This window comes from Melopsittacus undulatus, chromosome 2 (genome assembly GCF_012275295.1).
Source record: "Melopsittacus undulatus isolate bMelUnd1 chromosome 2, bMelUnd1.mat.Z, whole genome shotgun sequence".
Classification (NCBI taxonomy): domain Eukaryota; kingdom Metazoa; phylum Chordata; class Aves; order Psittaciformes; family Psittaculidae; genus Melopsittacus; species Melopsittacus undulatus.
The window spans coordinates 101,062,437-101,075,879 of record NC_047528.1 but is presented as its reverse complement, the minus strand read 5'-3'; the positions used below and the strand labels follow the sequence as shown (position 1 = coordinate 101,075,879).

Sequence of the window (13,443 nt, the reverse complement as noted above, 5' to 3'; positions counted from 1 at the left end):
TTACATTCTAGAGCTGATATCACCAGCTATAGTATTACCAAGTAAACGTGCAGCAAGCCTGGAAAATCTAGGCAGGTGCTGTTTGTGTGAACAAAATCTGGCATGAATAAGGTACCTATATGTAATTTATGCAATTCCTGTTTGCTTTTTTTTTTTTTTAATTACATGTTCATAAGATTATGAGAAAAACTAGCATAGGAACATTAAGTTATTTTAAAATTTCATCACTTTATGTGCAAAAATAAAGGGGAATGCCTTTCATTAAGAGGTTTCAGGCTTGGAATTAGTATTTTTAACAAAGAGTTGTTGCTCTGAATGCAAAAAAAAAATGGTCTAAAACCTAGGACTTGTGCTGTGTGGGAAATAATTTCATCATTCAAGGAATTTTAGGGTTTGTTATGTAATTTTGATACTAGTTTTTAAAGTATGCTTTGTAAATATTTTATGTATCATGAAATTCTTGGAATATGATTTTACCTGTTGCCATAGGCAAAGTTTCAGGAATCAAAACTCAAAATTATTTTTTATAATCCTCCACAATCATTATCATAAATAACATTATGAAAATACATTTTTAAGGGGAAAAGAAAAAAAAATCTGTTTGAATGCTAACATTTTTAACTGTGCACCTTCATAAAACACAAACTTCACTGCAGATGTATCCAGTATAGTTAAAGAAGTTACTGCAAAGGAATTGAAGAAATCAAAAGAAATTAAAAAACAAACCACTAAGCTTACCATATTTGAAAAAGACAAATCCAGCTTCCAGATTGCTCCATTGTTATCCTGAAGAAGAAAAATCAAAACATGTAACTTGGATATTCCCAGACTCAATGTGGAAATAAAACTGCCCACAGCAACTCCTTAAAAAGTCCTTAATGTTTATCATTGCGAAACTGAAATGACTGAATGTGATGACATTGGTCCTATCCATCAGTCCAGGATAACAGAACTTGGACAATACCTTTTGACGGCATCATAGAATCACAGAACAATTTGGTTTGGAAGGGACTTTCAAAGGTTATCTAGTTCAATCCCCTGCAATAAGCAAGGACATTCTCAACTAGAGCAGATTGGCCAGAACCACATCCAGCCTGGCCTTGAATGTCTCCAGGAACAGTGCACCCACCACCTCTCTGAGCAGCCTGTGCCAGTATTTCACCACCCTCATTGTAAAGAATTTTTTCCTCACATCCAGTCTGAATCTCCTCTCTTTTAGTTTAAAACCATTACCCCTTGTCCTATCACAACAAGCCCTGCTAAAAAGTCTCTCCCCATCTTTCTTAAAGGCCCCTTTTAATAACTGAAAGGCCACAATAAGGTCTCTCCAGAGTCTTCGCCAGGCTGAACATCCCCAGCTGTCTCAGCCTTTCCTCATAGGTGAGGTGTTCCATCCCTCTGATCATTTTTATGGCCCTCCTATTCTTATGTAGTTCTGGCTCTGAAAGCCAGAGTTTTACTTGTTACTATACACTAAAAATATAGCACAGCATAGCATAGTTCAGTTAAAAGTGACCTACAATGATCACTTAGTCCAATTCCATGACCTCTGCAGGGCTGACCAAAAGTTAAAGCATTTTTTAAAGGCATTGTCCAAATGTCTCTAAACCCTGACAGGCATGGGTCATAAACCACCTCTCTAGGAAGCCTGTTCAAGCATTTGAAAGAAGAAAAAATATATATATATGAAAATATAGATTATATAAATACAGATGAAGAATTTTTTATACACATATATATAGACCTATATCTCCAGAAGAGGACCGAATCTACCAAAGAGAAACATGCTGATTTGTAATGGATTCCTGCTCTTAACATCACTTCCCTCATTCTATGTTTCTCCACAGAGCTGTATGTACCTGAATGCATCTTACCTGAGCATACCAAAAGGCCTGTCCAGAGTCATGAATTTTTGACATGAAACTCAGGCTGACATTCTTGCCAACATGAAGTTCTTTCATAGGCTCCACCTCCAGTAACCCTGTGTCATCCACAGAATCAGCAGCATCTATTGTCTCAAAGTTCCACAGCTTCATGGCATTAGAAGCATAAAAAACATAAAACAAATGGGTTTTTATAAATCCATGTTATGTTGTCATACAAAATTAATATGAAAATTCAAAAGTATAAGAAACCAGGGGAGTATAGATTCTACAGGTAGAGTATGAAACCTGCCATATCTGCCTCACTGCTTTGAATATAACCTAGAACAGTGACCACCACCAACTACTATCTAATACATTTGGGTGCAATGCAGAGTATATGTGAAAGTTCTCTGTCCAACTCTGAAACAACAGTAGCTTAAATTCAGTCCTGGCACTAGCAGATCTATACATGGTAGCCTTAGAAATACAGAGAACAAATGGCATCTGCCTGCCCTCAGCACTACTCATACTGAAGCAACACAGAAGAAAGAATGGGAAATTTAACACATTCATGTTCTGCTCTATGGGATAAGGACAAGACAACAGTTGGCAACCTTATAACTAAGAGAATTTTCCTAATGGAATTAATATCAATTTATAAAACACAACAACAAAAACTCCAGGGTGTCTGAAACCCTCCACTGTCTGTAACAGTCAGCTTCCCATTCGTTTTCTAGGTTTTTTCACATATCAGCAGAAGACACATCATGTCTTCCCTTAAAGAGCAAGCAAACAAGACCGTAAAATCCTTGATAAATGACAGATGAGAGCAGACTCTGGTAGCATGGATAAGGAAAACTTTTTGACCTTAATTTACAGAATTATGTTTTAACTTCAGGATGAGAGCACCTCCCATATGAAGACAGGCTGAGAAAGTTGGGGTTGTTCAGCCTGAGAAGAGAAGGCTGTGTGGAGACCTCATAGCAGCCTTCCAGTATCTGAACGGGGCCTATAAGGATGCTGGGGAGGGACTATTCATTATGGACTGTAGTGATAAGACAAGGGGTAATGGGTTCAAACTTAAACAGGGGAAGTTTAGATTGGATATAAGTAGGAAGAAATTCTTTACTGTAAGGGTGGTGAGGCACTGGAATGGGTTGCCCAAGGGAGTTGTGAATGTTCCATCCCTGGCAGTGCTCAAGGCTGGGTTGGACAGAGCCTTGGGTGACATGGTTTAGTGTGAGGTGTCCCTGCCCGTAGCAGGGGGGGTTGGAACTAGATGATTTTAGAGTCCTTTCCAACCCAAACCCTTGTATGATACTATGTTTTTTCTTTTAATTGTTCCTCTATTTCAGTATATATACATCTCTGAGATGTTAATTTCCATGTCATTTTAATATTAATAATCTAGCTTTCAAATACATCAAAAATTAACTTCAAATATTGCTGTAGTTTATCCTTTGAAATAATACCAAGTGCGTTAATAGGCCTAAAAATTATAAAGATTAACCAAAACTACACATGAAAAAGATGTTAGAATGCAGGAAAAAACAAAGCTATTACAGAATCACTGAAAATTATTTTGATTTACTAGAGTAAAGGTGACTTATTTACTACTATTAAACAGAGAATGTTTCATGAACATTCTCTAATTCACACATATACACTGTGATGATGTGATCTTACTCTGTTTGTTCTACAGATTCATTCTCAGAAAGAAACTGCACAGCAAAATTGCCTCCACAGATAATCCTGGGTAAAGGAAACATTTAACATTTACCTGCTGACCACAAATTTGCACACTCAAAGGCACGAAAGAAAAGATGAAAAACTCACCCGAATGAAGCCATCTTTTCCAACAGTGAGAAGTTCTCCTTTCTCCAAAATTAACTGGCTGACAGGGCCACTGTGACAGGGCTTTCGTTCACCTCGACAGAGCTCTACTTTAATGAGGGCCCCTTCCCAAAGCAGCAAGTTGCCCCACTCAGTCCCTGAGATAACCTCCAATACAAATGAAGATAAGCACATGAGCACCTGCACTTAACCATGCGGAAATATTGGCAAAAATCTGGTTAACATTTGTGGCTTCCTTCCATGAAAGCATTAAATTAATAGCAATGCACAGATATTTGCAAGAGAAGGCGTAAAGGATGAGAAGAGTCAACTTTTTACCAATGTGACAAAATTTACATGGACTGAAATGCGTGTAAATGTATTTAAAATCCATTTACATGCATTTCATGCATGTAAAGATTCAGGCTAATAGTTTTTGTATTTCTTTACTAATGTTTTCACTACCCCATTAGAGGACCCTCAGCTCTAAACCAGAGATCTTTTGTCTGGGCATTACAATACTAATCATACTTTTCGATTACTACAAAGCAAGCCAGGGTTTTGGCAAATGAATGTTAATGTTAGCTTATCAGAGCGGTACATCGAGAATGTAACTCAGGTCACTTTGAAGCAAATAGTAACTCTGCAACTTACTCAGCAGACCTTATATCAAACCCTGAGAGGAAACTTTAAATCAATTAAACTTTTTCTTATTTACCTTCCCATCAGGCAGCTCCACATAACCTATAATGTCGGACACTGCTGTTTTTCCAAATCTGCCCAAAGCTCCTTGTAACTTGAGACCAGTGAATGTGAGAGCCATCTTCCAGAACCTGAGTATAGAAAAAACACCCCTCTCTGACACAAGATCTCCTAAACACACTCTCAGACATTGTAATAATCTTAACAGGGATGATGCCTCTGAGGTAAGGGCTGCTCATTTATTATTCTTTTCACAAGGGACCTTGGCATTTTCTTTTGAAAATGAGATCAAGCTTTGTAACTTGAATGTAATTTGTAGATAAATCTCAGATTTCGACCCGATTCCTCTGTTAAAATTCAAAGAAATGCTAGATGTACTATAACTTTAAAGGTATAATTTAATCTATTTTAGATATTTAATCTATTACAATAGCATCAAAATCATATCTTAAGTCTCTGCTGTGTTAACACTGAACACTGGATAATTACAGAAGAGAGAACTAATCCCTGTCCCAAACTGATTAAAACTGTGGTTTATTTTTTATCACAAAAGGATCCATGAACAAAGAGTGTACAGAGGCATAAAATTTGAAGGCTTTCTTGCAGGCTTTTGGTGGTATCAGATTGTTTCTGATCCATGACTTGGCAACCAGTACTAATAGGTGCCCAAACAGCAGATGGGTTCAAGAAATCAAAGGTAGAAAGCCCAGAGGGCACAAGAGGCATATGCTATGATACCAGCTAAAAGACATGTGTATATAAAATATCTTGTACTCTCCCCAGTGCTTGTTGAAATTACAATAATGGAGCTAGTGGTACCCTCAGTCATCATCAAGCATCACCCTTTTTGGACACCCAAGGTGACAAAAGACTTGGCTGACTAGCTGAAGGACTTGAACTTTCTCATTTCTGTAATTGCAATGGCCAAGTAGCACTCCTTATTGATCTGCGTTTGCTAATGATACATTCTTATTAATCATCTTGTACCTGTTATGACTTCACAGGTGATATGTATTAATCCTAATCAGTAAACCTACCTGATGTGTCCTACTCCAGATGTAGTCAGTTGTTCTTCATTATCAGCAGAAAACGTGACCTTGTAAACATCCTGTGAAAAAGCTTTCGACCTCAACACAATCATTTCTTGTTTCCAGTCCCAGATAGTCAGCATGTAGTCAGGGCTGCTCCCAACACTGGCCAGCAAAGTGCCATCATGTTTGAAATCACCAAAAACATAGGCTTCCTCTGTTCCGTCTGAAGAAACACACAAGCATCAGTATGCACACATGTAAAAGAGGAAAAAAACAATAGGAAAATCTACTTAGAAGGAGATCAAGTTTCACTGCAATTACTGTGCACTAGGTAATAGCTTTCAGTTGGCTATTTCCAGTAAATAAGTTTCCTCCCATGCAGTAGTGAAAAAGCTTGAAACCAGTGTTTTCCATTTTGCTGTGAAGGACCAAAGGTTGTATTTCCTTCCAGACTTACAGTGGCTCACTACTCCATCTGCTGGGATCGACAAACAACAGCCCATTTGTACAAAATAAAAATAGAACTTTTTACACTACCTCGCAGTATTCTGTAGGGTCTCAGTGAAGGATAATCGTAGATGATGAGGTTTGGCTTCCTTCCTTTTTCTCCTACTGCAAAGTACTGCTTAGTAGGGTGTGCCTTAAAAAAGCAAAAGTCCCATTGCACACTGTAACGACACCTTTGTCTCTGTGCTGGTAAATATTGAGTAATTGTATTTATTCATTAGTCAAAAGATATTGCCATAAATAAGAGGTTGCATTTTTCTGTGTGTTAATTCTGAACTGCCAATCTATTGCTCAATATCAGAGGAAGCCACCATGCACATAAAATGGTAAAACCGTTATGCACACAATTTATTGCGTATATAATGCAGAACCATGACAAACTGTGAAATGACTGGCTTTATTAAGCATTCTTTTATTATTCCTACCTCACTCAACCACTAGCTGATCTTTCCATAAAAGCCTTTGCAACAGCAGCCATCTACTTCACCAGACTGCTGCAGAAGAGCCATCCTGAATGACACCATTAGATGTACTGTAATTCCCCAGAAAAGGCTGCCTATAATGGAGCACAATAGTGTGACGCTGGTATTCTGCAAGCCTTGTTGATGTGGGATAAAACTGAGAGATGTCAGTCATTCACAGGGTAAGGTGCTTCAAATACAGAGATACCATTTGAGAGTCTTGGTAAGAGTTTATTAGAGCTTTTGGTAAGAGTTTACTAGAGTGAAACAAGATACTTTCTCTCTTTGTCTAGGAACTAGAGTCTCTAAATTTTAATTGCAAGCAAACCTCTATACTAGTATCAACTGTGAATAGGACAGCTGAAGAGTTAAAAAAAGAAAAAAGAGTCTTTTAAGGCAACCGAGTTTGGGATTGAGCTACATAGATTATTCATCCTCTGCCAATTATACTGAAGGGATGAGTAGCCCACATTGCATGGTCCACACATTCCTTTAATCAGTATTATACTTTCTTATGTATATGTACATGCAGCTGTAGAAATCTCCCATCAAGCAACCAAGTGAATATTTTGTTTCTAGAAAGTGATTAGCATCCTAAAACAAGAAACAAAAGCAATACCAGAATAAAGCCAATTCCACCACCACCACTGCTCCGGACATAACGATGAGATTCAGTTTTCAGGTCTAGGAGTACCACGTAGTTGCCTGCTATATACAGCAGTGTTTGGCTATCCATCATCAGCAGGTTTGCCCTTCTGGTGCAGTCATATCCAAAAGAATGTCTGGGAACAGTTCAATAAGGAAAAGATTTGATACTGCCTTTCTAGAAAAGTTTACTAAGCAAATAGAAATGCTTAAACCAAAACCAAAACAGGAATACTGAAACCAGTGACTAAGAGCCTCATGGTACGAGACAGTTTTGTTCAGTATGCAGCAAAAGTAAAATGTATCAAGCATCTACAACTGAGGAAAATCACATGACCTAAAGTTCATATTTCATTCTATCTTCTCCACTACAGGGCACAATGCTTGTCTCTGCTGAATCCTTTGAGGCTGCAAGGAATTCGTATTCTGTCAGTGTTCACTTTTACAAAATGTAAGAGATGTGCATCAGAGTACTAGGAACTGTTCTACAGGCAAGAGATCAAACCAAGGATGACTGGAAAAAGGGAAATATAACCCCCATTTTCAAGAAGGGGAAAATGGATGACCCGGGGAATTACAGACCAGTCAGTCTCACCTCTGTGCCTGGCAAAATCTGGGAGCAGATTCTCCTGGAAGGCATGCTAGGGCACATGAAAAACAACAAGGTGCTTGGTGACAGCCAGCATGGCTTCACTAAGGGGAAATCCTGCCTGACCAATTTGGTGGCCTTCTCTGATGGGGCTATGGGACTGATGGACAGGGGCAGAGCAGTTGATGTCATCTACCTGGACTTGTGCAAAGTGTTCGACACTGTCCCACACGACATCCTTGTCTCTAAATTGGAGAGACATCAATTTGATACACGGACCACTCGGTGGATAAAGAACCAGCTGGGCAGCTGCACACAAACAGTTGTGGTCAATGGCTCAATGTCCAGCTGGAGACCAGTAATGAGTGGTTTCCCTCAGGGATTGGTGCTGGGACCAGTCTTGTTCAACATCTTTGTTGGTGACATGGACAGTGGGATTGAGCAGGTTTGCTGATGACACCAAGCTGTGTGGTTCAGTTGATATGTTGGAGGGAAGGAATGCAATCCAAAGGGACCCTGGCATGCTTGTGAGATGGGCTGATGCCAAACTCATGAAGTTTAACCATGACAAGTGCAAGGTCCTACACCTAGGTCAGAGCAATCCCAAGCACAGCTACAGGTTGGGCAAAGAGGAGATTCAGAGCAGCCCTGTGGATAAGGACTTGGGGGTGTTGGTTGATGAGAAAATGAACATGAGCCAGCTTCAGTGTGCGCTTGCAGCCCAGAAAGCCAACCGTATCCTGGGCTGCATCAAAAGGAGCGTGACCAGCAGGTCGAAGAAGGTGATCCTGCCCCTCTACTCTGCTCTCGTGAGACTTCACTTGGAGTATTGTGTGCAGTTTATGGCGTCCTCAACATAAAAAGAACATGGAACTGTTGGAACAAGTCCAGAGGAGGCCACGAGGATGATCAGGGGCTGGAGCACCTCCCATATGAAGACAGGCTGAGAAAGTTGGGGCTGTTCAGCCTGGAGAAGAGAAGGCTGTGTGGAGACCTCATAGCAGCCTTCCAGTATCTGAACGGGGCCTATAAGGATGCTGGGGAGGGACTATTCATTATGGACTGTAGTGATAGGACAAGGGGTAATGGGTTCAAACTTAAACAGGGGAAGTTTAGATTGGATATAAGTAGGAAGAAATTCTTTACTGTAAGGGTGGTGAGGCACTGGAATGGGTTGCCCAAGGGAGTTGTGAATGTTCCATCCCTGGCAGTGCTCAAGGCCGGGTTGGACAGAGCCTCGGGTGACGTGGTTTAGTGCGAGGTGTCCCTGCCCATAGCAGGGGGGGTTGGAACTAGATGATCTTAAGGTCCTTTCCAACTGTAACTATTCTATGATTCTAAGTGCTCAAGCTCTATTGTTATATGTTTACAGGCAGATGTAGAGAAGGGAAAATTTAGTCTTCAACAGCAACTCAACTGTGTCTGCAGAGAAAACCACCAGCACATGTGAAAGTCGCATATCATATCCTACTTGACCATACCTGAAAAGGACTTAATGTAGCTCTTAATTGATGGGCATCACTTCCTCTATTTTACCACTTTAGATCTTCTGAGCACCAGGCTACAAATCTATCTGGTTTCTTCCCCACTTAGCAGCACTGTGAGGAATTATGAAGTACACAGCTGCTCTTTTCCTGCTCTTGTCTCAGCTTCTCGAGTGTGGCTACACAGAAAGGGTAAACTTTGCAGGGGATATTCTTACATTAGTCTTCTGTCTGGTCACATTAACTTGCCTATGATTTAATTCTACAAGAGCACTTATGACAGTAAGCATTATGCCCAGTAACAAATGCTTACGAGGTCAAGACAACATTTAAGATTAAATTCACCCAGAACCATAACTCGTCAAGTTTTTATCTGTGTCTCAACCAAAGGTGTCCCACTAATGCCACATAGGCCACTCCAAATTAGACAAGTACAATTTCAAGAACACATATTAAATAACCTTAGCTTTAAATCTGCACAGCCTCAACAGAAAGGATACTTAAGAGTAAGAAGGTTAACAGGTATCCCAGAGTTTTCCGTGACAAATGGCCGTGAATATATGTCTTCATAATTATAGAAGAAAGTTTCTGAGATTTTCTTTTCTACCTGGTCAGGTTTTGTTTGTGCCTCCGAGAGTTCTTCACTATTATCTTGCTCTTTGAAATCACCTTCTGCACCTCAGAAGTGGGAACGTGACAGAAATTTATATTCAACATAAATTTTAGGCTCCTTGCAGATATTTGCACCTAACTGCAAAAAGGAAGGATTCACACACTCCTTGCCTCCTTTAACAGAGTAATAAGCACTCCATAGCTCAAAAAAAGGAAAATATCTTAGTAACAACTTGTCCTGGAGCAGTCTGTAACAAGTTCTCCCTTGGTCTTTTAGAAATATTACTGTGTATATTCAAAAATGAAGAATTTGAAGAAGAAAAAATTTGAGACTGTTTTAAAAACACTGATTTTAAAACTCAAGACTTACCAAAGTACTTCACCTTTGCCTGGTGTTTAGGTCTCAGCTTTAGAAACCAAATAAAGTTTACAGTGCCTATTTTTTAGTAGCTATTGAATACATATCATTATTCAAAACAATTAGTAAAAATTATAAAAAATGCACATACAACATACCACAAGAAGACACCACTGTTCTCAAAAAGGCATATTGCTAGTGTGTGACCAAGTGTAGTTCTTCACTGGACTGCAAGGCAGAATACAGTCAACTTGACTTCCAACTGGTCACAACCACTTGTTAGAAGCACTTTTCAGTCTGATGCCTCAGATGAAATGCGCTTTACCTATCTCATAAGCTTTTCACCTTGTCTTGATTTTTTTTTTCTCCTAAGCATTCTGTGAAAAATAATGAAAGGGGTCATGAAAAGGAACAAAAGTACATGAGGTAAGCCAACTAAAAGAGAGCAGAGAAATTCAGTTACTGTACTTTGAGGCACTGATCTGAGATGCTGTTCATAACAATAACAGTGAAAAAATGAAAACTAGAAAGCACGGAGTTTTTAAGTTTGTGCCATCATCTCTTCAGTGGAAAGCAGTACTCACCAACGCTCCCATGGTCTGATTCCACTTGTTCCACATCTTCCTCTTTTTCCTCTGCAGCTGGGGATTCCTCTGGAAGACTTGTTTTGTTTTCTTCTGCAAAGGACAAGTGGGATGACTCTGTTAGGTATGAATACTTTTGACTAATTTGCTCATACATGCTAAGCAGTAACTTTAAAAAGTCCCTTTTGTCCAACAAGGGACTTTCTGCTGTTTAGCATTAAGTGTAGGGAGAATTTGCTTTCACAAAAACCCTGTGATTTAAAACAGAGGAAGGAAAGAAACACTTCCTATAAGAGGAAAAAAAACATATAATAAGAAGATCAAAAAAATGCTGAAAATAATGTGTCAATATAAGCATCAAAAAATCCTTACAAAGTTCCAAAGGAGACTCACAGTGTCACTCATTCTTTACTTCAGGAGAAATTGTCTTGTGTTAGTCCTCTGCTTGTCTTCATTTAACATGAAGGGACTCAGTTCACCCCACAACTTTGTTTTGCTTTCTTGCTTCCAATTCTGACTCATCTTAGTACCATACTATGAGCCTTATAAGCTAGTCTATGCTATCTTTCTGGCCTGAGGTTAGCAATGCCCTAAAATAACAACTGCGAGGTCTGGCTATCATGAGGGGTGTCTGCCATGAAGAATTACATACTAATCAACTGTTCCAGGCTGTGGCATCTTCTTCAAGTTTAAGTTGGATTAACTTTGGATTTCTTCCCATCTGCCAAGTTCTGCTTTTTAACTCGTCTTCAGATGCAGTCCACAGATACAGTCCCTTCAGATACAACAGGTTTTACCTGAGCCTTCCTTTTCTTTATGAAAAACAGCATGCCATTGAACAACTCTCTCAGCATTGTTTTTAGCCTTCAAATGACATCAGAGAGTATCAGCAATTTACTGGGCTGCAGATGACTGCAACATGGGTAAGCAGCGGAGTTTTGCAAAACTTACTTGCATTCAAAAAAAAAAGTCTTTCAGGGCTTCTATACACAAAGCAAAATATCCAAGTGTAAATCGGGCACAGCTATCCAGTGCTGTCTGTGTATCGTTATCAATCAGCATTACAACAATAAAAGTAATAATAATAAAAGTCAGTCTTAGGCAATAAATCCCAAACAAGAGGTTTTTTGTACTAAAGAATATTGCTGTCTCTCTTACAATAGCTACAAGACTTGAGAGCAAGGGGAATAACAGAAGACACCAATTCTCACAGCAGTTAAGTATATAAAATATTTACTAGTCAGGGACTGAGACATAAAAGATAAAGCTACAAAGCAGGGTCTAGACACATAATCTTTATTGCAGCTCCATTGTCTCTTTTTTCCCCTAATCAGAGAACAGGCATGGACAGAAGAGCCCTGCTTAGAACCTGAACCTCATTTCCAACCTCACAACTAAAGTAGTCCTCTGTCTGATTGAGATGTCCTAGCTCTGCCTCATGCAAGCAAAAGTTCCAAGTCTCCAAAAGTCTGCCTTATGAGTAAGGGTTACTACATTTTTATTGAGCAGAAACTGTGACATCAGCACAGTTACTTATTAACTTAGTGTAAAGGAAAATCATAAAAACGAACATGAGAACACTGCCACAATATCAACAGTATTAGAATCAACTGTTTCACAAATGGTAAAGCAAAACCAAGTCCCACATTTCAAACAAAGTACAGGGTGATCTATCTCAGCCGCAGATAATGTTCATTCCTGTTTCATTTTTTCTCAAGCTGAGCAGTATTCTTTTATTCTCTGCACGAGCTTAAAGGCTTTTTTTTTCCTAAAAGCCTTTGTGTAGGAAGACTGGTCCCACATAAACTCCAGCACACAAGCCTGATAGCACTGGCCTCACAGAGGGGTGCAGGCCCTTCCTCTTCCAAAGCCGCCTTCCAGCTGGACACCAGGAAAAGGTCACAGCGAGGACGAAGCCCCCCATGACAAACTGCTTTGTGGGGGGCATTAAAGGGCAAACGGGGAATCCCTGGAGCTCCACAGAGAGAACGGGAGGGAGCCTCTGAGGGGCCGTGGGGAGGGTGCCACAGAGGAGAGCAGGAAGCAGATGCCCTGGTTGAGAGGGACAGGTCCATGGGACGCGGGGACACACAGGGGCCTGCGGGCACCCCGAGGGCAGAAGCGAGCCCGTGTGGGGCCGGAATGGGCCCGGGCGCTGACCCTTCCCACCACCCCGTACCTGGGGCTGCCTCCATCGCGGCGTTACCGGTTTCCACGCAACCGGTGGCGCAGCGCCCAGGGAGGCACCTCGGCAGGGCTGGCGCGGAGGCGTGCGCGCATGCGTAGATCCTTGGGTCCGGCAGTCGGGGGTCGGCATCGGTTTCCCCAGCGGGGCTAAGGGGGCAGCCGTGGTCCCGACTCTACCGTGCATTAGGGGACGGTCGGTTTGCTTGTTTGTTGTTTTTAACAACTCTTGGCACCGTTGTAGTCTTTCAAAACTCAGCTGGAAAGTGAGACGAATCCCCTGAAGTTATGTCCCACACGACGGAGCAAGTGCTCCCGCGCTCCGGCTGGTCACGGCGGCAGAGCTCGGTGTCCGTACCTGCACATACACCTGTGCGCACATTACATACATACATACACGTATAAAACCAGTTTCTGAAGCTGGCAGCTGGTATTTGCCTGGCTTTGCGGCGAAGGGTGCAGGTGTCGGTGAGAGGCGGGCGGGCACTGAGGGGCCGCGGAGGGAGGGGACTGCAGGCGGCGGCCGCGCCCTGCCCTGGGACAGGTGCCACGGGAAGGGGAGGGCCTGTGGGCGCGGCAGGGTGGCCT

The 13,443-nt window shown here is 41.1% G+C and overlaps 1 protein-coding gene across 1 annotated transcript in view; it reads right to left on the bottom strand.

Moving 5' to 3' along the window:
- CFAP44 (cilia and flagella associated protein 44) overlaps positions 1-12,866 on the bottom strand; it is a 44,831-nt gene extending 31,965 nt beyond the window's left edge. The window contains exons 1-10 of the mRNA XM_034074656.1: positions 12,851-12,866; positions 10,672-10,764; positions 9,618-9,789; positions 7,019-7,181; positions 5,969-6,071; positions 5,438-5,654; positions 4,417-4,531; positions 3,702-3,866; positions 1,875-2,030; positions 739-786 (exon numbers count right to left, since the gene is read on the bottom strand). Coding sequence (XP_033930547.1) covers positions 739-786; positions 1,875-2,030; positions 3,702-3,866; positions 4,417-4,531; positions 5,438-5,654; positions 5,969-6,071; positions 7,019-7,181; positions 9,618-9,789; positions 10,672-10,764; positions 12,851-12,866 — 1,248 coding nt within the window. The remainder of the gene's footprint in view (positions 1-738; positions 787-1,874; positions 2,031-3,701; positions 3,867-4,416; positions 4,532-5,437; positions 5,655-5,968; positions 6,072-7,018; positions 7,182-9,617; positions 9,790-10,671; positions 10,765-12,850) is intronic.
- Between the last annotated feature and the right edge of the window lie 577 nt (positions 12,867-13,443).